The 22,483-nt window shown below is 48.3% G+C and overlaps 2 protein-coding genes across 3 annotated transcripts in view; both read right to left on the bottom strand.

The window, feature by feature from the left end:
• The window catches only part of LOC130862310 (H-2 class I histocompatibility antigen, Q10 alpha chain-like), a 50,736-nt gene that overhangs the window by 18,328 nt on the left and 9,925 nt on the right, over positions 1-22,483 (bottom strand). Inside the window, exon 8 of one of the 2 annotated variants that reach the window (XM_057751869.1) lies at positions 475-489. The exons of the other annotated variant lie outside the window; for it this stretch is intronic. Coding sequence (XP_057607852.1) covers positions 485-489 — 5 coding nt within the window. The 3' untranslated portion in view covers positions 475-484. Of the gene's footprint in view, positions 1-474; positions 490-22,483 lie in introns of those variants that run through there. 2 annotated transcript variants of the gene reach the window in all.
• Positions 100-3,267, bottom strand: LOC130862312 (H-2 class I histocompatibility antigen, Q10 alpha chain-like). Its single transcript, XM_057751873.1, has 7 exons — positions 3,117-3,267; positions 2,642-2,911; positions 2,179-2,454; positions 1,332-1,607; positions 1,092-1,205; positions 630-677; positions 100-489 (listed from the first exon to the last, which is right to left on the bottom strand). Exons 1-6 carry the CDS (start codon positions 3,187-3,189, stop codon positions 631-633), a joined length of 1,056 nt encoding a protein of 351 aa, XP_057607856.1. The 5' UTR covers positions 3,190-3,267; the 3' UTR covers positions 100-489; position 630.

Here is a 22,483-nt window from a genome sequence, read left to right as displayed (position 1 = left end):
AGCTGGGCACAGCCCTGTTGTCACTCAGCTCCCACAGCCTCACCTTGTCTCATTGGATACCCACAGCATAATGAACACAGAGTCTGGGAGGGTCTCCATGATGCCATTTATTTCCTCCATGAACTCGAAGTATCACAATCCCTCAATTTACCCACCAATCCACCTGTCAGATCAAGGATGAGAACAATCAAGTTCACATTCACATCCTTATTTCAGTGGGGGAAGTCGGGGCCTGCAGCTCAGGGCAGCAGGCAGGTGGCAGGATGGAGATGTCCCTTTGCCTACGCTGGGCCAGGGAGGCTGAAGGAAACCCAGACAGGATAGAGACAATCTCCTGGTGTGCAGGGGTGGGATGGGTTCCACCTTTCTTCACAATGATTCTATTGGATCCCGTGGAAATTCAGACAATGTTGCTGAATGAGAATGGAACATTACAGGAGAGACCTGAACACATCTGTCATTCTGTCAGGCCATGCAGCTGTCTTCACGCTACAGAACAAGAGTCATGAACAGTTATTGTGAAGACAACATCCCAACAACCCGCCACTCACTAAAAGGTGATTCTGGGAGGCCCTGAAACCCAATCATGTCCAGTTTGCCCCTCCCCATATCAGCTCTCAGAGTGTCACCTTAACAGTCTTGGAGGGACACATCAGAGCTCTGGGCGCTGTCCCTGTCTAGGATAAAAAAATAAATAAATACATATAAAAATATATATATTATACATTATATACATTTGCTTTCATAGGGAAGCAAAAACAGGAACCACAGAAAATTTTGGTGGATGGGCTATTGTGGGTTACCAGATTACCAGAGATCTCCCAAACTATAGCTTTACCCCAACGGTCTCAGCCACAATCCTGCCCCCCACTCTTACCTGAAGCCTGAGCATAGTTCCCTCCTTTTCCACCCGTGAACAGAAAAGCTGTAAGGGACCAGAAAAGACCCTGACCCTAGGAAGCTTCCAGAACTGACAGCAGACCCAGGTTAGAGACAGCAGCAATGAGGGGTGTGGATGTGTTTCCCATTAATGAGGCAGAGCACACTTCTAAAAGGGGCTGAGAGAGAACTCAGACCCTGCCCTTTCCTACATGGGTTTCTCATCCTCTTCATCACAACAACCACCACAGCTCCAATGATCACAGCTCCAAGGAGAACCAGACCAGCAATGACTGCCATGATGGGGACCGTGGACTGAGGAGGCTCTGGGAAGGGAAGGACAGGAGGGAAGATGAGGGTCATGACCCCAGCTCTCAGCCCTGACCCTGCTCAGGGTCGGTAGAAGGCTCCAGCTTTCCCTGACCCCAGCTCTGCACCCACTCCCTCCTTACCCCATCTCAGGGTGAGGGGCTCAGGCAGCCCCTCATGATGCACATGGCATGTGTATTTGTGCTCCTCCCCAGAAGGCACCACCAGAGATGCCCACTTCTGGAAGGTTCCATCTCCAGAAGGTCTGGTCTCCACCAGCTCCATATCCTGAGTCTGTTCCTCCTCCTCTCTCTGCCAGCTCAGGGTGATGAAGGCAGGATAGAAGCCCATGGCCCAGCACCTCAGGGTGACATCACCTTTAGGTCCAGGATGATGGGTCACATGTGCCTTTGGGGGATCTGTGTGGAAGGTTTAAGAAATCCCACAATTAACATGATAAACTGAAATCTGCAAAGACAAAATAAATCGATGATCACACTAAACTATGTTTCTGTTTGAGCACTTCTGTCATCACACTAGTGACCTGCAGGTGGGGCTGGTCCCCTCAACACAGAACTGCAGTTTCCTGGGGACCCAGAAACTAAGAGGGAATCCACATGAGCCAGCAGGTCACCATGGTCTTCCTTATGCATAAGTCATGCAGGAGAAGGATGAAGGAATGGAAAATAATTAATTTATATATGTGATTAAATTCATATTAAAATAAGAAATTAGGGGCATGCACTACATGACGGTGCCACCATTGAGGCACAGCCACTGTGGCCATCTTGCTGTCCAGCCTTAACTGTCCATCCGAGTGAACAGCCATCACCAAAGTGAGTCGTAGAAACGTGGTGAACCTCTGACATTCAGCCAGAGAAAATGACTCCACAATCATTGGAACCTCTGGGAGACAAAGATACTAGGTATTGTCACACAGGATCCCTGGAAGTGGAGGGCAGAGGGAGGAGTTGCCCGCGACCCCTGCACCTGTGCGCAGCAGTGTGTCCTTCCCGTTCTCCAGGTATCTGTGCAGAGACTTCACACACTCGCCCTCCAGGTAGACCCTGCTGATCTCCCCAGCACCACCCTGCTCCCACTTGCTCAGAGTGATCTGAGCTGCTGTGTCTGCAGCCGTCCAGGTCATCAGGTCGTCGTTCAGTGCGATGTAATCGTGGCCGTCGTAGGCGAACTGTTTATAACCACGGATAAGGCGCTCATCGGACCCCACGTCACAGCCATACATCTCCTGGATGGTGTGAGAGACTGCGGGGACCCCGCGGTCAGCCCCGCTCACTGCCCCGCCCCCCTCACCTGCGCCCGCGGCCCTGCCCACCCGCGGACTCTAAACTGAAAGTGAAACAAGGTCGGGTCTCCTCCAGAACCTCGGTCCTGGGACCCTGGCGACTTTAGGGACGTGGAGGGGTGGTGACCTCCGACCGCGATCACTCACCGCCCTCGCTCTGGTTGTAGTAGCCGAGCAGGGTCCTCAGGTTCCCTCGGAAAGCCTGCTCGCGGTTCTTGGTTCTTTGTGTGCTCCTTTCCCAATACTCAGGCCCCTCCTTCTCCATCCATGGCGCCCGGGGCTCTTTCCTCGGAGTCTCCGCGTCGCTGTCGAAGCGCACGAACTGCGTGTCGTCCACGTAGCCGACTTCCACATACCGGGGCTCCCCGAGGTCGGGCCGGGACACGATGGTGTAGAAATACCGCATGGAGTGCGAGCCTGGGGGCGACACGCGGTGAGACCCCGACCCTGCTGCCCGGACCCCGGGCAGGAGCGCGGGCCGGGAGGGGAGCAGGGCGCGGGGCTCGGGTCGCGGGTGGGGAAGGGGCGAGAGGGTCCGACTGGGCCACGCGGGGACGCGGCTTCCCCGGTGCCGCCCCCGCCCTCCCCGGGGAGCCTGGTTCCCTCCCGACCCCGCACTCACCCGCGCGGGTCTGGGTCGGGGCCAGGGCGGCCGCCAGCAGCAGGAGCAGCGTGGGCGGCGCCATCGCCCCCATCTCAGATCTAGGGCGTCTCCGGAGTTCCGCGGACTCCGTGGACTTTATAACAGGTGATCTGGGCTACGCTGGTTGTTTCTCCGGATTCTCTCCACCCACTGGAGATTAGAATAGCTCAGTTGTCAACAGTTTCTGGGCAAAAGGACCTGACACTGTAGGAGCCTGTCATGATAAGCTAAATAGAAACAGACCACCCAAAGGAAGTTCTTCACTTCCAACCATTATCACCGCCAGTGAAGGACTCAGCCATCCATAAGATTAGTGGAGGCTTAAATCTCAGTAGTTTACCCTGAAGCAACACCTGGGGTCTTTTACATGTGGGACTTAGTCTCCTTGTTGGTTTTTTTTGGGGTTGTGGATCTGGGCATAACATTTGGGGGCTCGTCCCAGATCCCTCAAGCGCGGGGGCTGGAGAGATGGCTCAGCGGTTAAGAGTGTTGCCTACTCTTCCAAAGGTCTTGAGTTCAATTCCCAGCAACCACATGGTGGCCCAGATCCCTCAAGCGCACCAGAACTACCACCCATAGAGTCTTCAATAGGTCCGTAAGTTTTTTGTGTTTGGTTTCATGTCTTATGTCTGTGTCTCATGTCTTTCTGTAAGCGGGCCCAGGAAGTGTAAGAGCCTGTTGATGATGTAGGCAGAAGCAGGAAAAGATCACTGGCGGGGTACCTGGTGTCTCATTTCTGTTGAGAGGCATGCGGGATGCTCCCCTGTTCAGTAGAGAGACACGCGGGATGCTACCAATGTCCATTCTGTAGACTGGCGGGTTACACCTGCAAAACAGCTTGAGGCTGTCGTCTTTGGTTTGATTTGGCACCAAGAGGATTTATCTGTCCATTGTCCTGTGTGTCTAAATGTTGTTGTGTTTTGTCCTGACTTAGACTGGCGCTGACGTCGTGGGACAGACTCAAATCATGACTTCTTTGACCTTGATATTGGGATCACTAACAGGACTTTAGAGATAGGGCCATAAGCCTAGGGGTATATTTTCCTAAAAGGGATAAGACAAATAACCTCTACCTGCAACCTTAACCATTTCATGAAAAGGAGTCAACCTTGGTCTGTAGTGCAGGCGAACATGGGCAGATTCTCCATACAAGCATGAGGCTGCCTTATGCAGCCTTGTTGTTACAATGTAGCAAGGCTGCCAGCCACAGATGTAGGGGGTGGATGTACCCCAATAGGGTTTCAAACACTGAATAGAGAATCGGATGTTAATTGCTGTGGCTGGAGAGATTAACAGTCTTTCCCCCCTATACTGCATTACCTCCCATGCTGGTGGATGAGTTCCCTCCACCTGGCCTGAGGGCTGCCGGCTTCAGCTTCTGGTCAAACCTGACCAAGGTTTGTCTCCTGCATCAAGGACTCTGGCTACAGGTGTTGAGCTGCAGTGGCCATGTTGTGACACTGTAGCCAGACTTCCCTCCACCAGAGCTGCTTTGGTCATTCAGATCCAATGTGTTATGAATATCTGTCATCATTTAGAGGGGCCGGCTACAAATTATTATTGGTTAGGGTATGGAAAAAACTACAGTTAGTCTCAAATGTTTCACACTGGTACAGGATTTTATGTGATGTAAAGTTATTTTGTTATAGTATATGCATGTTTCTATTCTTGCTTAAAATATTGTAGCCATACAATATAGCATATACTACTAAAGGAAAGCACAAGAAAGATTTTGGTCAGAATTTTTATGTTGTCTGGAAAGCGAGGGAGAAAGCTGGAGACTGAAAGAATGAAGAGAAGAAAATGGACTGAAGGTTTATAAAAAGTTACAGAAGGTCAGAAGGCATGTGAGCTATGTTTGTGTGGTTTCTCATACCTGCAAATACTGAATGTGCTTGTTTTGTTGAAAGGTTTGTCTCTGTAGGTTTTCTTGCAAACATGGAGCTGAGACAGAAATGGTTTGGCTATTTTTGCTGTCTCTGCCACCATCTCCGCTGTGGCCACATTTATGGGCCTGACTTCAGAGTTTATCACTGAACTCTGGTTACTGAATTTGGTTTACCAGAAATTCAGATGATTTTTTGGTATAGATAATGTTAAAACTGTCTTGTTTATGTGAATATTCTGTAGCTTCAGATTTATAAGTTTATTTTTTTCAGATACGGTCAAAAATCTGTTAAGATAAAAAAACTAGTTAAAAGTTAGTAACACTGGGAATTGATAACTCAAAACCTATACATGGGTAATTTTAAAGAAACCATAGGTATGATTCCATTTTAAATTTTGGATTGCCATTTTGCTAAAGTTAAAAAAAATATGGATGCCACATGATTTCACCACCATCTTGATTAAAGATGACCACATGGAGTGGGTCTAACAAATCTCCAAGATAGTTTGGATTGGGATAGATTTTTTTCATGATGATTCATGTCCCGCTCTAAAAACATGGTTTAAAAAATACATATATAGGATTTAAACTATTAAAGTTGCACCTTAATTTTTTTTTTATTATTTTCGAGACAGGGTTTCTCTGTAGCTTTTTTTTTTTTTTTTTTTTTTTTTTTTTTTTTTTTTTTTTGGTTCCTGTCCTGGAACTAGCTCTTCTAGACCAGGCTGGCTCGAACTCACAGAGATCCACCTGCCTCTGCCTTCCGAGTGCTGGGATTAAAGGCGTGCGCCACCACCACCCGGCCCACCTTAATATTTTTTTTTAAAGATTTTATTTATTTATTATGTATACAGCATTCCTTCCATGTACATCTGCACACCAGAAGAGGGCACCAGATCTCATTACAGATGGCTGTGAGCCACCATGTGGTTGCTGAGAATTGAACTCAGGACCTTTGGAAGAGCAGGCAGAACTCTTAACCACTGAGCCATGTCGTCAGCCCCCACCTTAATTTTTTATACACAAAAATGTACCTTGCTCTGCCAGCTAGACTTTGTTAATTTAAGAGTCACCCAGGTGATAATGGTTATAAAGACTTAAAGGGTTCATAGGAAACAGCTGAGGTTTACAAATGTGTGGCAGGACTAGAGTCCCAAAGAATGTGCAGAATGGAGCTTAACAGTTTTAGAAATGCCAGTGCCAGGTGATTGTCACCAGAAGCACCAGCTACAGTGAAATGGAGCAGGCTGAGATTAAAAGACAGGCTATGTAGGTGTTGTTGAGGATGGGACCAAAGAAGTACTTTATTTTTGAAATTGCAGGAAGATGTTTAAGAAATTTTAATTTTTCTTAAGAAAAAATTTAAATAACTTTATAAGGCTGTGGGAAATCTGTGTTTATAAAATGTTTTATAGTATTAATATTTGAACTTAAAATAAAAAGGCTAAAAATTAGGGTCAGAGCCATAAGCACGAAAAGCAGAAGACAATGACCTAAGCAGTTTGACAGAGGACTTGCAACAGCACCCAAGCCTGTGAATCGCAATCTTTGGGAGGTTGGACAGGGGTAGTCTGGGGCCACCTGCAGGTCAGATGTTTGAACTGAGATTCACAACACAGGCGACACTGCAGTTGGAACGACAGCAGAGAAGTTCTGTAGTGGGGGTCACCGTGACATGGGAAGCTATATCAAAATGTCAAAGCATTAAAAGTATTAACTAATGGTTTAAAAATGTATTTCCTTGTTCAAGGTCTATTCAGGCTTTTAAAAAGTATGTTTAACATCCTCATCTTTGCTACCTTTGTTGGGTTTAATCTATTTCAATAAACTGAGTCATAAATTTTGTATTGATATTAAGAGGTTTGGACCTCTTTTTTGGGGAAAAGAATATTGTTTCTATGTCAATCGCTCTGGGGTAATTAGAGATTCAATGGCCTTGTTAAGAAAATGGATTAATGATAGAGAACAGAACGCTCACATAAAAGTTAGATGGTGTGGAAACTTGTTCAACAGGTCTCCTTGATAAACCATCTTACTTTCAGCTCTTGGTCCCTGCCTTATCAACAGACTAATGGCTTTTGTTTGAGAATGAGCCAGTACTGTTCACCTGACGGTGTTGAGGTCCCAGTATCACCCCTTGAGCCAGTGGACAGAGGGCCCATGGTTGCGTCCTGTCATCAGTACTTCTGAAGGGGGAAAAATGTAGGGCCCAGGGCAGCTTTCCCAGGGCAACTTGGTACACACCTGCCAAGACGGGTTCTATAGATCAGCAGGAAGGTAGACCTGAGTCTCAGTTTGCCCTAGGGCAGTGCTGGCTCCTAGACTCCCTCATTTAAAATTATGATTAAAAAGCTTATTATATTAGACACTCTGAGATCCTAGCAGTGACCCAAGGTCTCCAGAGAAGATTATGTGACACCATGATGTCTCCTCCTGGATTACGATGATGCTGACCACTGGGCGAGATGCCCCAGTGCAACACCTGCTGCCAGGACCTGGTCCAGACTGTGGTGTGGACAAACAACAGGACATTGAAGAATTGATTGCATCACTTTTGCCAAGACAATATGGGGTCAGTCTTTTCCATGTCCCTCTTACATAGAAAGCGGTATTGCTGGGTCTTGAGGTAGATTGATTCCCAATTTTCTGAGAAACCACCATGCTGATTTCCAGAGTGACTGTCCAAGTTTGCACTCCCACCAGCAATGGAGGAGTGCTCCCCTTCCTCCACATCCTCTCCAGCATAAGATGTCATTGGTGTTTTTATCTTAGCCATTCTGTCTGGTGTAAGATGGGATCTCAGAGTCATTTTGATTTGCATTTCCCTGAGGGCTAAGGATATTGAGTAGTTCCTTAAGAGTCATTCAGCCATTGAGATTCTTCTGTTGACAATTTTCTGCTTAGATCTGTACCCCATTTTAATTGATATATTTGGTATTTTGGTGTCTAGTTTCACAATAAAAGCAATATATAGCAAGCTGACAGCGAACATCATCTTTTTGTTTTTTTATTTTTTAAAAGAGAAAACAAACTATATTTTTTTCATTACACATACCAATCCAAGGTTCCACTCCCTCTCTCCTCCCATCCCCTTCACATACCCCCTTCCCACACCCCTATCCACCCATCAGAGAGGGTAAGGTACCAAGGCCCTCCCTACTATATCTAGGCTGAGGAAGGTATTCATCGAAAGGGCAGAGGTTCCCCAAAAGCCAGTATAAGCAGTAAGGATAAATCCTGGTGCCACTGCCAGGGGCCACTCAGTCTGCCCCAGTCATGCAACTGTCAACCACAATCAGAGGGACCAGTATGGTCCTGTGCTTGTTCCTTCTCAGTCTGGCTGGTAGCCAAGAGAGAGGTAGGGGAGAGGAGAAGGGAAGAGAAGAGAGCAGAGGAGAGAGAGAGAAAGAGAGAGAGAGAGAGAGAGAGAGAGAGAGAGAGAGAGAGAGAGAGAGAGAGATTAAGACAAAAAAAAAACACTACCCGTTTAGGACACCTCTCCCCCATCACATACCTAGAAAATGATGTTAGGTTCAGGAAAAAAGAGGCTGCTTTGGGGCTCAGCATCCTGATCAGGCTCCCCCTGGCCTCCGCTGCCCCATCCACCAGTTCCTGACTTCATTCTTCCTCTGTGCCTCAGTGCTTTTCTGCTGCAGGTTCACATCAGCCCAGGCTCTGTGGGTGCGAGGAGGAGCGTGTAATTGGTTACTCCAATAGCAGGCTTGCCACTATTGCACCAGTGGGCACATCTTTTCATGCAGCACACAGGAACTACAGCTGAGGAAGCCCCGATGACAGCCCTCCCCCAGTTCCCGCAGCACACAGGACCCACAGCTGAGGAAGCCCTGGTGACAGCCCTCCCCCAGTTCCCGCAGCACACAGGACCCACAGCTGAGGAAGCCCCGATGACAGCCCTCCCCCAGTTCCCGCAGCACACAGGAACTACAGCTGAGGAAGCCCCGATGACAGCCCTCCCCCAGTTCCCGCAGCACACAGGACCCACAGCTGAGGAAGCCCTGGTGACAGCCCTCCCCCAGTTCCCGCAGCACACAGGAACTACAGCTGAGGAAGCCCCGATGACAGCCCTCCCCCAGTTCCCGCAGCACACAGGACCCACAGCTGAGGAAGCCCTGATGACAGCCCTCCCCCAGTTCCCGCAGCTCCTTCTAGGTCTGTGCACGCCCCATAGCAGGGAGGACGCTTCCAGCTCAGTTCCCACCTGGTGTCTCTATGTCCTGTAATTAGTGTGCGGTTCGTCAGCAACTGGTCTTGTTACCTGGTTCTTGTGGGCAGCCAGGGACACTGGCAATTTCCTGTGTTGTTTGTGGGGCCTCTGGCTGACAACTCAGGGAGATGGCTCAGCCCTGGCACTGGGTGCCATTTTTAATAGCCTCTGGTTTTGGAAATAAACCTTTAGAGAGAGCATCTCCCTGTGTATCCTTGACTGGCCTGGAGCTTGCTATACTGTGTAGATCAGGCTGACTTCTAACTCATGAAAACCTGCCTATCTCTGCCTCCTGAGTGTATATTTCTTCTTTATGAGATTTCTGTTCATCCCCATGGCCTACTGTTTTATTGGGCCATTTGCTTTCTTAGTATCTAGTTTTGGGGTTTATGTGCACTCTGGATATTAATATCACATGATGTAGAGCTGGCACAGACATTCTGCCGGCTCTCTTCACTCTGGTAACTGCTTCCTTTGCTGTTCAGAAGGCGGTGAATTCCATGAGGTTCCACTGTTGACTGGTGTCTTATTTCCTGAGCATCTCATGTCCTATTCAGAGAGTGCTCCTCTGCCTCCATCTAAAGGTGTTTTCCTTGCTTCTCCTTCTAGTGTCCTCAGAGTTCCAGGTCTCATACAGGGGTGTCTGATGATTTGGGGGTTGGTTTGAGTGAGGAGTGAGAGATGTCCTCTCCTTTGTCCTGGCCCTTCGAGCTCTCCAGCATTTCCTTACTGTAGACCTATCCGGGTCCCAGCCTGGTGGGCCTCCAGGAAGATGGGAGCATGGTGACCTATGGCCTGTCCCTGCTTCTGACACCAGTGGTGCTGAATTGCTTAGGAGGGGACTGGGGGACTGCTCTGTAGCTCTCCAGGATGGTGGCATTCGCCACAAGGCCTGGGAATATGGACAGCTGTGGGCACTGTCCTGAGGGCTAGCATAGGAAAAGCCAGACTCTGGGATTGTCTCACCCCCTAAGTGATGTCACAGGTCCTCTGGGATTGTCTGTCTCAGTCCCTAAGTGACGTCACAGCTCCTCTGAGGGTGGAGGGTCTGCAATCCCTGCATCCAGACATTGGGGCAGGGGTGGACCTGGCTCCAAAACACACATCTTGTCATTCACATTTGATCCAGACCCTCCTGCTGCCTTGCTTATGTGCCCAGTGAAGATCACAGCAGTGGTTCCCACCTTCCTAATGCTGCAACCTTTAATACATTTCCTCACATTGTGGTAACCCCAGCCATAAAATTATTTTCATTGCCACTCCATAACTATAATTTTAGTACTGTTATTAATCATAATGTAAATACCTGTGTTTTCTGTTGGACTTAAGCGACTCCTAAGAAAGGGTCCTTCAACCCCCAAACGTGACCCACAAGTTGAGAACCACTTCTCTAGAGTGAGGGACAATCCTTGACCAAGTCCTTTGGGGCTGGGGGTTGAGCAGTCTTTCTGTGCAGTCCTGGTTGTCCAGGAACTCACTCTGTAGACCAGACTGGCCTCGAACAGAGATCAGCCTGCCTCTGCCTCCTGAGTGCTGGGATTGAAGGCGTGCACCACCATCCAGCAACCTGACCAAGTCCTAATCAAAAGCCAGGATGGTTTTAGACCTGTATTGCCAGCTAATTGGGAGACTGAGGCACGGGATGTAAAACCTGTTTGGGCTACAGAATAAGTTCAAGGCCAGCCTGGACCAGGTTTTAAAAGTAGAGGTGGGGGCAGGGAGATGGCTCAGCGGGTAAGAGCCCTGGCTGCTCTTCCAAAGGTCCTGAGATCAATTCCCTGCATCACTTGGTAGCTCACAGCCATCTATCCTGGGATCTGGTGCCCTCTTCTGGCGTGCAGGTGTATGTGCAGATAGAGCACCATAGACATAAGATAAATCTTAATAATTTTTTTTTAAAAAGTCCAGCAATGTAGTTCAGCGGCAGGAAGCTTGTGAGGCTGACAGCAATCCCTAGGTTCCTTTTACAATGTGGGGGGAAAGAAGCTATCCAGAAAAAAATAATAACAATTTGACGTCATTTCCTCCTCCCCACTCACTTTCAGGTCCTTGGCCAGTGGCGGCTCTGAGCTCCTCACCTAAGGATCTGGCTGTTGAAGCCCAGAGAAGGGAGAGGAAGGAGGAAGACTCTGAAAGCCACTCTTGATTGGACCGTATGTCTGTGGGCGGAGTCAGTGCTGTCCTTACCGAGCTTGCCCAGTCCACCTCATTTCCCCTTCCTGGTTCCCAGTTCCAGCTTTTCCAGTCTCTCTCCAGCTCCCAGGATCCTTGAGGCTCACCCGGCACAGCACTAGGTTGGGGGCCACAGGCTCACCCCAGACCCAGCCCTGGGAATCCTTCATGGTCCTTTCTAGCTTGCCAGGCCTTAAATATCTACTCCACCGCCGCCGCCGCCCCGCCCTGCCCCAGGTATCAGTCTTGGGGATCCCTGTGTTCTGGTCTCAACTTATAGTCCTGGCTGTCTTGAATTTGCTATGTGGATCAGGAAGTCAGAGATCCGCCCGCCTATGCTATCTGAGACTGGTTTTAAAGGTTCCCAAAGAAACTGGGACCCTTTCTTCGGGTTACATCTAACTAAGCTAGTGGGGCTGAGATGTCGTTCAGTTAGGACGAACTCAACACGCACGGTTAAATCCCGGGCAACATCAACAACTAAAGAAAAAGAAACTAACGCTGTGATGTGAGAGGCTTTGTAGGAGACAGCCGGTTCTTCAGTGTGGTCCAGACAGCCTCCAAGGTTCCTGAACCGGGCCAGCAGATGGAACTCTACAGCCTTCAGACTGATGTGCATTTAACCTTGTGCTGTCCCTCCCGGGACCTTCGGAAGCCGCGATGCCGCTAATCACCACCAGGGGGCAGCAGGACACAAGAGTGGGAGCTGGTCCGGGCGCCTTTGATTGCTGGGGAAGGAGGAAGATTACACCTCCAGCTCCTCCCACAATTGTTAACTCAACATCACGCTCTCCAGTCGTGGTGACACACACACACACAGACAGAGAGAGAGACAGACACAAAGAGAGAGAGAGAGACAAAGAGACAGACAGACACACACACACACACACACACAACAGTGACAAGATAGAAGTATCAAGAATTCAAGGCCAGCCTGGGCTACAAGAAGATAAAACAAAACAAACAGCATAAACGGATACACATGCTTCACAGATCGCAGCATCTGGAGCAGACATTGTGTCAATTTCCCCTTCCTCCACTAATCCCTAAGACCAGTGTGTGCATCTAGGGCAGGCGCTCAGAGTCACTTAGGAGGGGTAACATCCCCCATACTGTTCAGGGAGCTCTTTCTTTGGAGAAATTGTATTTCCCTTCATTTTTTTTTTATTTTAAAAAATATTTTTATTGGGGCCGGGCGGTGGTGGCGCACGCCTTTAATCCCAGCACTTGGGAGGCAGAGGCCGGTGGATCTCTGTGAGTTTGAGACCAGCCTGGTCTACAGAGCTAGTTCCAGGACAGGCTCCAAAACCACAGAGAAACCCTGTCTCGAAAAAATATATATATATTTTTATTGGGGCTGGAGAGATGGTTCAGAGGTTAAGAGCATTGCCTGCTCTTCCAAAGGTCCTGAGTTCAATTCCCAGCAACCACATGGTGGCTCACAACCATCTGTAATAAGGTTTGGTGCCCTCTTCTGGCCAGCAGGCATACACACAGACAGAATATTGTATACATAATAAATAAATAAATATTTTTTAAAATATTTTTATTGTATGTGTATGAGTGTTTTGCCAGCTTTATGTCCCTGCACCATGTGGATGCAGTGCTCCCGGCGGCCAGAAGAGGGCACCCTATACCAACCTCTCAATCCCGAGCGACTGCAGTTGCAGGTGTGTGAGCTGGTCCTGACCCAGGTCCTCTGGAAGAGCAGTGAGCACTCTTTACCCTGAGCAATCTCTCCAGCTCCAGGACTGTCCTTGAAAGTGACACAATCTTCATTTTTACGCTGAGCTGAGTTTTCTGTGGTTCTTTTCTCTGCAGCCCAGGGCCTCACCCAGGGCTTGAGCCACCCAACCCCCTGCAGGGAGGGTTTTAACTGGAGAAGCTCAGGGTCCTCAGGTCACAGCCTCCAAGCCATGGACGCGCTGATCAGAGAGAAGGAGCTTCCCCATCTGTGCCCACTGCACACTCTACAGGACGGTCTGCTGTCCTCCAGCACCAATGCAGCTCTGTTAACACAAACTACTCAGGGAACTTTCCAGATGGGTCCCCTGCTCAACTGGGTGTGTTGCCAAGGTCCAGCCTATTTTTTAATTTGTAGCCTCTAATTTCGTCTTCATCCCAAAGTTTGAATACAAGTCTGAAATGACTACAAACCCTGTTGTTTGATATGTTCCCCCATACATCAGGAATGTGCTTAGTGGATAGAGTGCATTTTAAAAATGCTGGCGGGTCCCCATCAGCTGGCAGTGGGTCCAGGTGCCTGGTCCCGAGCAGCAGGGGAGGGCCCAACCATGCGCTGCTGGGCTGGTCCCAGCGAGTCCTGGGGGTGTGAGCAAGCGGTGGGTAAAAATGCTGCAAGATCCCCCACAGAGGAGCCGCAAGCCCGTCAGGTCCCAAACTGCTCGCGGTGGGTCCCCAGAGAGCCACCAGAGTGGCTTGCATAGGGGCAAGCGGCTGGGCAGGCGACAGTGAGTCCCCAGAAGGTGCAGGTTCCCAGCAGGCAAGCAGGTGAGAGACACGTGGGCAGACACATTGTATGGAATAGAATTGACTATTTATAACTTAGAGGAGAGAGAGAGAGAGAGAGAGAGAGAGAGAGAGAGAGAGAGAGAGAGAGAAAGAGAGAGAGAGAGAGAGGAGGCAGGGGGAGCAGAGAAGTGGGGAGAGAGGCAGAAGCTAAGCTGCCTCTCCTAGAAGAAGATGGAAGTGAGCAAGAGCTCAGGTGGGAAACTGAAGATCAGCCTGGCTCAGCGGATGGGGGAGGGAGTGGGTGTGGCTTGTCTCTTAAAGAGCCGAAAACCATAACAATGCACACCTTGTAAAACCCAGGCCCTGGGTTTGATTCTTCAACTCCTCCAAAATTAGGGTAGGGGCACACAAGCTGGGCAGGTGAGATTGACTCGGTAGGTAGAGGAGCTTGCCACCAAGTCCGACCACCTGAGTTCAGTCCCCAGACCCACAGTGGAAGGAGAGAACTGGCTCCCCAAAGTCCTCTTCTGATGCACACACACACACAACACACACACATACACCATGGCTGGGTGTGCCCTTATTCTCACACCATACATGTACAGTGATACTATTAATGCATAAAATAATTTGCCAGGTGTTGGTAGCACATATCTTTAATCCCATCACTCAGGAGGCAGAGACAGGTGGATCTCTGTGAGTTTGAGGCCAGCCAAGGCTACAGAGTGAGTTCCAGGACAGGCTCCAAAGCTACACAGAGAAACCCTGTCTTGAAAAACTAAAATAATGATAAGAAGAAGGAGGAAGAGGAGGAGGAGGAGGAGGAGGAGGAGGAGGAGGAGGAGGAGGAGAAGGAGAAGGAGAAGGAGAAGGAGAAGGAGAAGAAGAAGAAGAAGAAGAAGAAGAAGAAGAAGAAGAAGAAGAAGAAGAAGAAGCAAGAAGAATTTAACATTTTCCGTGATTATCTTCACATGACTCGACTTCCAATCCCCTTTGGACAATTTCTCATCACAGTGTGGGTTTTTTTTTTCTTTTCTTTTTTTTTTGGTTTTTCGAGACAGGGTTTCTCTGTGGCTTTGGAGCCTGTCCTGTAACTAGCTCTTGTAGACCAGGCTGGTTTCGAACTCACAGAGATCCGCCTGTCTCTGCCTCCCAAGTGCTGGGATTAAAGGCGTGCACCACCACCGCCCGGCGTTGTTTTTTTTATTTTCGAGACAGGGTTTCTCCATAGCTTTTTTGGTTCCGGTCCTGGAACTAGCTCTTGTAGACCAGGCTGGTCTCGAACTCACTGAGATCCACCTGCCTCTGCCTTCCGAGTGCTGGCATTAAAGGCGTGCGCCACCGCCCGGCTCACAGTGTGGGTTTTGGACACAGGAAAATTCCCCCACCAGAAGGTCTGAGGCAAACTAGACACAAAATATGGATTTGTGTTTCTGTGTTCTTCAACATAAACTCATGCTTTCTTTTTTTTAATATTTATTTATTATTTATACAATATTCTGTCTGTCCGTGTGTCTGCAGGCCACAAGAGAGCACCAGACCTCATTACAGATGGTTGTGAGCCACCATGTGGTTGCCGGGAATTGAACTCAGGACCTTTGGAAGAGCAGATAGTGTGCTCTTAACCACTGAGCCATCTCTCCGGCCCCCTCATGCTTTCTTTTTGATTGTGTTACATTGATTTACTAACTACATGAGGGGCGTACATGTCCTGATGCCCGTGTGAGGCTTAGAGGATAACTTCTGGGCCTCAGTTCTCTCTGTTTCTGTGTGGTTTCCATGGATTGAACCGGGTCGTCAAGCTTGGTGGCAAGCTCCTTGAGCTGTCTATTTCGATGTTCCCCTTGGAGATCAGTGTGTCTGGACTTTTAATTTGAAGGTTCCTTCATTTCTGGAGTTGGCACACAGGAGAGCCACCCACCCTGACTTAGAAAAGGTGTTTACTGGTCTGATAAGTAGTAGCGTTGCCTTGGGTGTCTCTGCGGAACCGTGTCTTCCTGTCCACCTTTAGTAGAGCCAGCTAGCTGTTGTCTGGAATGTTGTCAGCCACACTTTGGGGTGACTTCTGTCATGGTTCAGCCACGATGGCTTTGTACGTTCCAGGGTAGGGGTGTGTGGATTAGAAATGTCAGGTAGGAGGCACAGAGATGTGAAAGAAACACAGAGACACGGGAGAGAACCGGGAGGACCACCCAGTGTGTGCTGGATACTGAATCTGCCTGTGTTTACTTCCACACACTTTGTACCCCAGTAGAAAGGGGGCGGGGGGAGAAGGCAAAAGTCGGCTAACATGACACAAAGGACAACAAGAACAGTCACTCGTTTCAATACTTGAGACGTCGAGCCGTTATTTCCTGAGTAAACATTTGATGTTTGGGGCAGGATATGCAGCGAATTCACTCTAGACCAAGTATCCTGTGGGCAGCCACTCCCTATGTCAAGCCTCCTATTTTAAAATGAAGGAGCAGGAATTGGCTTGAATTCTCTGACCTTTGGCCAGAGTGGAGCACATCCATATTTCTACGGCTACAATATTTTCTAATAAAGTAATGGAGAATAACCAGACATCAGATTGCCATTTTAAATTGGTCTAGGATAGCTTTAACAGTTTTTAGTTACAATCAAAATTGAAATTTGTCAGCCGGGCGGTGGTGGCGCATGCCTTTAATCCCAGCACTTGGGAGGCAAAGGCAGGCGGATCTCTGTGAGTTCGAGACCAGCCTGGTCTACAAGAGTTAGTTCCAGGACAGGCTCCAAAGCCACAGAGAAACCCTGTCTCGAAAAACCAAAAAAAAAAAAAAAAAAAAAAAAAATTGCCAGGCAGTGGTGGCGCACGCCTTTAATCCCAGCACTCGGGAGGCAGAGGCAGGCGGATCTCTGTGAGTTCGAGACCAGCCTGGTCTACAGAGCTAGTTCCAGGACAGGCTCCAAAACCACAGAGAAACCCTGTCTCGAAAAACCAAAAAAAAAAAAATTGAAATTTGTCTTTTTAAACCTATCAACTCTAAGGACTCATGGGCAATGTCAAAAATTTTTTTAGACAAGCTCTAACCTTTTTCTAATGAGTGACATCTTTATAATGAACTAAGGCAGTTCAAACATTAACAGGTCAATACCATAATTTTAGTACGGCTACTAACAATATACACACAATTGTCAAATCACATTCTCTTAAATCTGTTTTACACAAAAGACAGGAAAGGTCCCTGTGACGGGTGATCTAAGAGTCTTCCCCTCCTGCAGTCCATCCGCTCTGCTGCTGTAGTTCCAATGATGTCTGCTCTGCCCCGTCTCTGAGCAGCAGAAACTGAGGCTGTTCCTCCCCATCTCTGACGAGGGCTCAGTCCCTCTGTGTCATGAGTCTCTTCTCCCCAGGGAGGCAACTGAGGTCCCAGGTCTCAGGTCTTTATTTCAACAGGAGATTGAATGCCACATTGACAAAAGTGAGTTCTGTGTCTCCAGATACAGCGTGGATGAACTCTGGAACATTCAGTCAGTGTCCTGGACCGGCTCTGTAGTAAACAGGACTCACTCAGGTCAGGAGGTTTGTGCAGTGGGTCCACCCAGAAGCCAGGAATCACCAACCATCACCACATCTTCCTTCCCTTCTCAGACTGCAGCATGATGGCTTAAGTCAGAAACACAGACTCAGGAGCCTCACTGCAGCTCCTCAATGGGGTCTCCAGTGACTGAGATGTCATCAGGGCTGGCTCTCCTCTATGTTTGTAGCCATCAAGTTTTCTTCTCCTCCTGTGAAAAAAGCACAAATGTGCCCTTGAACCCACGTGAAAACAGGATTGGGTCCCTTAAAACATAGACTGGGGTTATAACTCCCCTATTTTTTCTTTTCAAAGCTGTGTTTTAATCTCATCAAGGGGCTCAAGATCCCTGTAAAATCCAAGCTGCAGGTCCCCCTGGCTGACAGGTTTGCACAGACTCCTGACTCCAGGTGCATTTGCATTTTATTTTTTTAATTTTTATTTATTTATTTATTTATTTATTTATTTATTTATTTTGTTTTTTGAGACAGGGTTTCTCTGTGGTTTTGGAGCCTGTCCTGGAACTAGCTCTTATAGACCAGGCTGGTCTTGAACTCACAGAGATCCGCCTGCCTCTGCCTCCCGAGTGCTGGGATTAAAGGCGTGCGCCACCACCGCCGGGCATTCGCATTTTAATAGACACTCATTGGGCATGGAGCAGCAGCTTCCTGAGCCTACTTCTCAGCAGCTTGGCTGTCAGGCTGAGAACCAGTCTTGGCTGGCAGCTGAAGCTGGGAGCATGGCATGATGCAGCTGCCCTCTCTGCTGCTTGGCTATGCCACAGGGGCTTTGGGACCCAGAGGTCAGTGGTCTGGGTCCAGTCCAGCGCTCTCCATGCTCAGTGGTCCCTGTCTTGCCAGCAGTGGCTGTCACACTTTTATCCTCACAGGCTCCTCAGATCATGGGCCCTGTAGCTCCAGCCATTTCCTGCCAACTGGCTCCAGGCACCGGCCATGGGAACACAGCCCTCCAAACTTTTCTGTCTCCTGTTTTTCCTGGCACTGTGTGGACCAGACTCAGCTGGCTACAGCATGTGCACGTGGACTTGGTGGCAATAGCTGTACCCACGCTGGCTTCTGCCCCAGGTTCCATTCAGTTCTCCACCCACTCAGCAGGCTGCTGAGGCTTCATGACCACAGCACCGCAGGTTGGGCCTGACCAGCATGGACGGGGCTGCTCACTGGCTTCTCCAAGTACTGACACTGTCTGGAGTTGGTGGTGGCTATGCCGCCAGCATGGGAGAAAGAGTATAATATTTACAAACTCTAGACATCTCTGTCTTTGCTTTGGCTCCACTCCAACTCCTCTATCTATTAGAATACACTCAAGTAAATGTGCAGACAGTTGAATACTATTTTCTAGTTTCAAGTCTACAGTTAGATACAATGTTTCTCCCGTAGTTCATCCTCCGTCTTTCTTCCTTTATTATCTATTATTGTCGATTTCTGAGAGCTCAGTTATCACCTCTGTGCCTGCAGTGTAATATTCATTTGACGGGGTCCTTCACATTTTCCCCTGCACCGCTGGCCACACCTCTGTGCATTATCTGTTGTGCATCCTAGACCCCACGTTGGGCGCCATCTGTTGTAGCCACAGGCTCACATCTGTGCCTCCACACTGGAGATCCCATGTTTGCTCTGAGAGCTTGGGTGTTGCTGTCTGTGTCAGTTACTGTGGTCATTTGAGTGAGGTAACCCCATATCATGGCCATTTGAATATGGAGTTTCTAGTTGGTGCTGTTTGGGGGGCTGGAGGGATATGTGGCCTTGCTGGAGGAAGTGTGTCACTGGAGCATGGTTGGAGTTGTGAGCTCTCAGCTGTTCCTGCTGCCATGCCTGTCACTTGCTGCAACACTTCCCTGCCATGGTGGTGATGGAGTCTTAACTCTCTCAACCTGAGCCCCAAATAAACCCTTCCTTCTTAAGTTGTCTTGGACAAGATGTTTTACCATCGCAACAGGTTAGTCACCAGTACAGCTACTTTACCATTGTTGTGACTTGGTGTGGAGTGTTTGCACACTGTGAAGATGTAATGCTGTGATTGGTGTCATAAAACATTGAACAACCAACAGCTAGGCAGGAGAGATAGGTGGGCCGTACTGAGTGAAGGTGACTGAGACACTGAAAGGAACATAGGTAAAAGATATGGGTTAATTTAAGTTATGATAACTAGTTAGGAATAAGCCTAAGCTAAGACCGGGTTTCACAATTAATCATAAGTCTCTGTACCATTTTTTTGTGAACTGGCAGACCAAAGAAAAATCCATCTTCAGTGACTTAATGCCCACTAAGAAGCAGCTTAGGGCGGAAGGGTTTATCTAGCTTAAGGTTCAGGGATACAGTCCACCATGGTGGGGAGGCCAGCAGCAGGAGCTTGACTGGAACTAGGGTCCTCCTGCCTCAGCCTCTGGGTTCTAGGATGATACTCAAGCGCCATCACACAGCTGTAACTGCTACTTTTCAGTACATAGTATTCTGTGAGACAATAGGAAAGACTATGACATCACACATAAATTAATAACATTGTCACCATTAAGGATTATGTACTGTGCATAGTTACATGTGCTATACGTAAAAGACTTCTTTGATTTGTTGTATGTGTATGAATGTTTAGTCTGCATAAAGGAATGTGTATATAAACATGTAGCGCCCTTAGGGGTCAGAGAGCACTGGATCCCTCTGGGGATTAGAGTTAGAAATAGTCGTGAGCCTATACCAGGATTCAATAGATTGAAGCCAGATCCTCGGGATGAGCAGTCAGGGTTCTAATCTCTGAGCTATCTCTCCAGTCTCCTATATGTGATATACTTTTTTTCTTTTCTATTGTTCTGTTTTTTGAGACAGGGTTTTTCTGTGTAACCCTGACTATCCTAGAATTCACTCTGTAGACCAGGCTGTCATGACCCATAGAGATCAGCCTGCCTCTGGCTCTAGAGTGCTGGAATTAGAGACACAGGTCACCACTGCCCAGATATATTTCATACTTGTATCTCATTTTTTTTTTTTTTTTGGTTTTTCGAGACAGGGTTTCTCTGTAGCTTTGGTGCCTGTCCCAGAACTAGCTCTTGTAGACCAGGATGGCCTTGAACTCCCAGAGATCCGCCTGCCTCTGCCTCCCGAGTGCTGGGACTAAAGGCGTGCGCCACCACCGCCCGGCTCTTATATCTCATTTTTATACTTACTTCCTTTTACTGTACTGAAGAAAAATCCAGGGTCTCACACAATTTCAGTAAGTCTCCTTGAGCCACATCCCCATTCCTGTGCTGTACGTGTGTGTGCACATGTATGCCTATGTGTGTGTGTGAAATTGTGTGTGATGTATGTGTATATATGTGTGTGTCTATTGGGAACTCAGGTTACTAGGGAGTGATCCTAGTGCCCCGAGCCCACCAGCTAAGCATTTAGCTACTGAGCTATAGTCCCATCCCTTTTTGTAAAGTTTGATTTAAATTTTCGTTTTATATGTATAATTGTTTGTCCAGAGACCAGAAGAGGGTGCTGGATCCCCAGGACTGGAGTTGTGGGTGCTTGTAAGCCTCCCCATGGGTCTCCTGTAAGGGAGAAAGTGCTCTGAACTGTAGACCCATCAGAATTTCTCTAATTCTTACATTGAAATGAGGTTTCACTGAATTGCGCAGGCTTGTCTTAGATTCACTCTATAGGCTGGACAGGCTTGGACCTTGACATCCTCCTGCCTCAGTCTCTCAAATAGGATGGAAATTCTGGCAGCAGGCAGGTCCAGGCCAAGGAGCTTGAGGCAGGGACTCCACCCCTCTCCATACCTCAGAGGAACAGGAAGCTGAGCAGCCGCCATATTTCATAGGGTCCATCCCAGGAACAGGTGAAATCCAGCCTGTTCCTGTCCCAGTGTCCTTTAACAGCAAACACGGGAGCTGGACTCTGCTGGCTCTCCACACACTGTCTCCCCAACACTGTCTCTGCACTTCTGTCCCCTCCATAGCCTGGCCTTGTCCCTCCCACACCTGCCCTCCTGCCCTCTAAGGGGCTCAGCCCTTCACAGCCCTCACTGGCCTCAGGGTCTTCACCCCTGTCTGGCTTCCTCTGAAACATGTGCTCTCTGGGGCAGCTCCTCCTCTGCAGCTGCTGAAGCGAGAGACCTTTGAGTCCTTTCCTTGTCCCTGATGCCTTCTCCTCCTGGTGCAGGATATTTGGTCACACTGTGAACCCCGAGTTATTTACTGGAAAAAACCCGTTTCTAGTTGTGATGTGGCTCAGTCCTAGTACACACCTTTTTCCAAGAGCTTTTCTGCTTAAATATAGTATTTTATTTTTGAGTCAAGGTTTCTCTGTGTAGTTTTTTTTTATTATTTTTTTATATTTATTTATTATGTATACAATTATTCTGTCTATATATATGCCTGAAGACCAGAAGAGGCCACCAGACCTCACTACAGATGGTTGTGAGCCACCATGTGGTTGCTGGGAATTGAACTCAGGACCTTTGGAAAAGCAGGCAATGCTCTTAACCGCTGAGCCATCTCTCCAGCCCCTCTCTGTGTAGCTTTTTAAATATTTATTTATTATGTATACAATACATACATCTCTCCAGCCCTCTCTGTGTAGTTTTAAGTCTGTTCTGGAACTCCCTCTATAGATCAGGCTGGCCTTGAACTCACAAAGAGCTGCCTGACTCTGCCTCCTAAATGTTGGAATTAAAGGCATGAGCCACCACTGCCCGGCTTTTTTGTTGTTGTTATTGTTTTGTTTTTCAAGACAGGGTTTCTCTGTATCTTTGGAGCCCATCCTGCCACTCACTCTGTAGACCAGGCTGGCCTTGAACTCACAGAGATCTGTGCTTCTCTCCCTCCCTAGTGCTGGGATTAAAGGTGTGCATCTCCAGCGCCCTCTACTGCTGGGACTAAAGGTGTGCGCCCCTACTGCTGCACAATGACATAATTCTTTCCTGATTATTGTTCTTATTGTGCAGTTTTGTTTGTTTTTTTTTTTTTTTTTGGTTTTTTTTTTTTTTTTTTTGGTTTTTCGAGACAGGGTTTCTCTGTGGTTTTGGAGCCTGTCCTGGAACTAGCTCT

The sequence above is a fragment of the Chionomys nivalis genome, chromosome 19 (assembly GCF_950005125.1).
Source record: "Chionomys nivalis chromosome 19, mChiNiv1.1, whole genome shotgun sequence".
Lineage (NCBI taxonomy): Eukaryota > Metazoa > Chordata > Mammalia > Rodentia > Cricetidae > Chionomys > Chionomys nivalis.
Note: the sequence above shows the minus strand (reverse complement) of the source record. Positions and strands in the feature narration are given on the sequence as shown.

Coding starts and splice junctions, on each gene's coding strand:
- LOC130862312 (XM_057751873.1), bottom strand. CDS start 3,189: ATGGGGGCGATGGCGCCGCCCACGCTGCTCCTGCTGCTGGCGGCCGCC. Junction 1,608..2,178: donor GGACACACTGCTGCGCACAG/GTGCAGGGGTCG, acceptor CCTTCCACACAG/ATCCCCCAAAGGCACATGTG. Junction 678..1,091: donor GAAGAGGATGAGAAACCCAT/GTAGGAAAGGGC, acceptor TTTTTATCCTAG/ACAGGGACAGCGCCCAGAGC.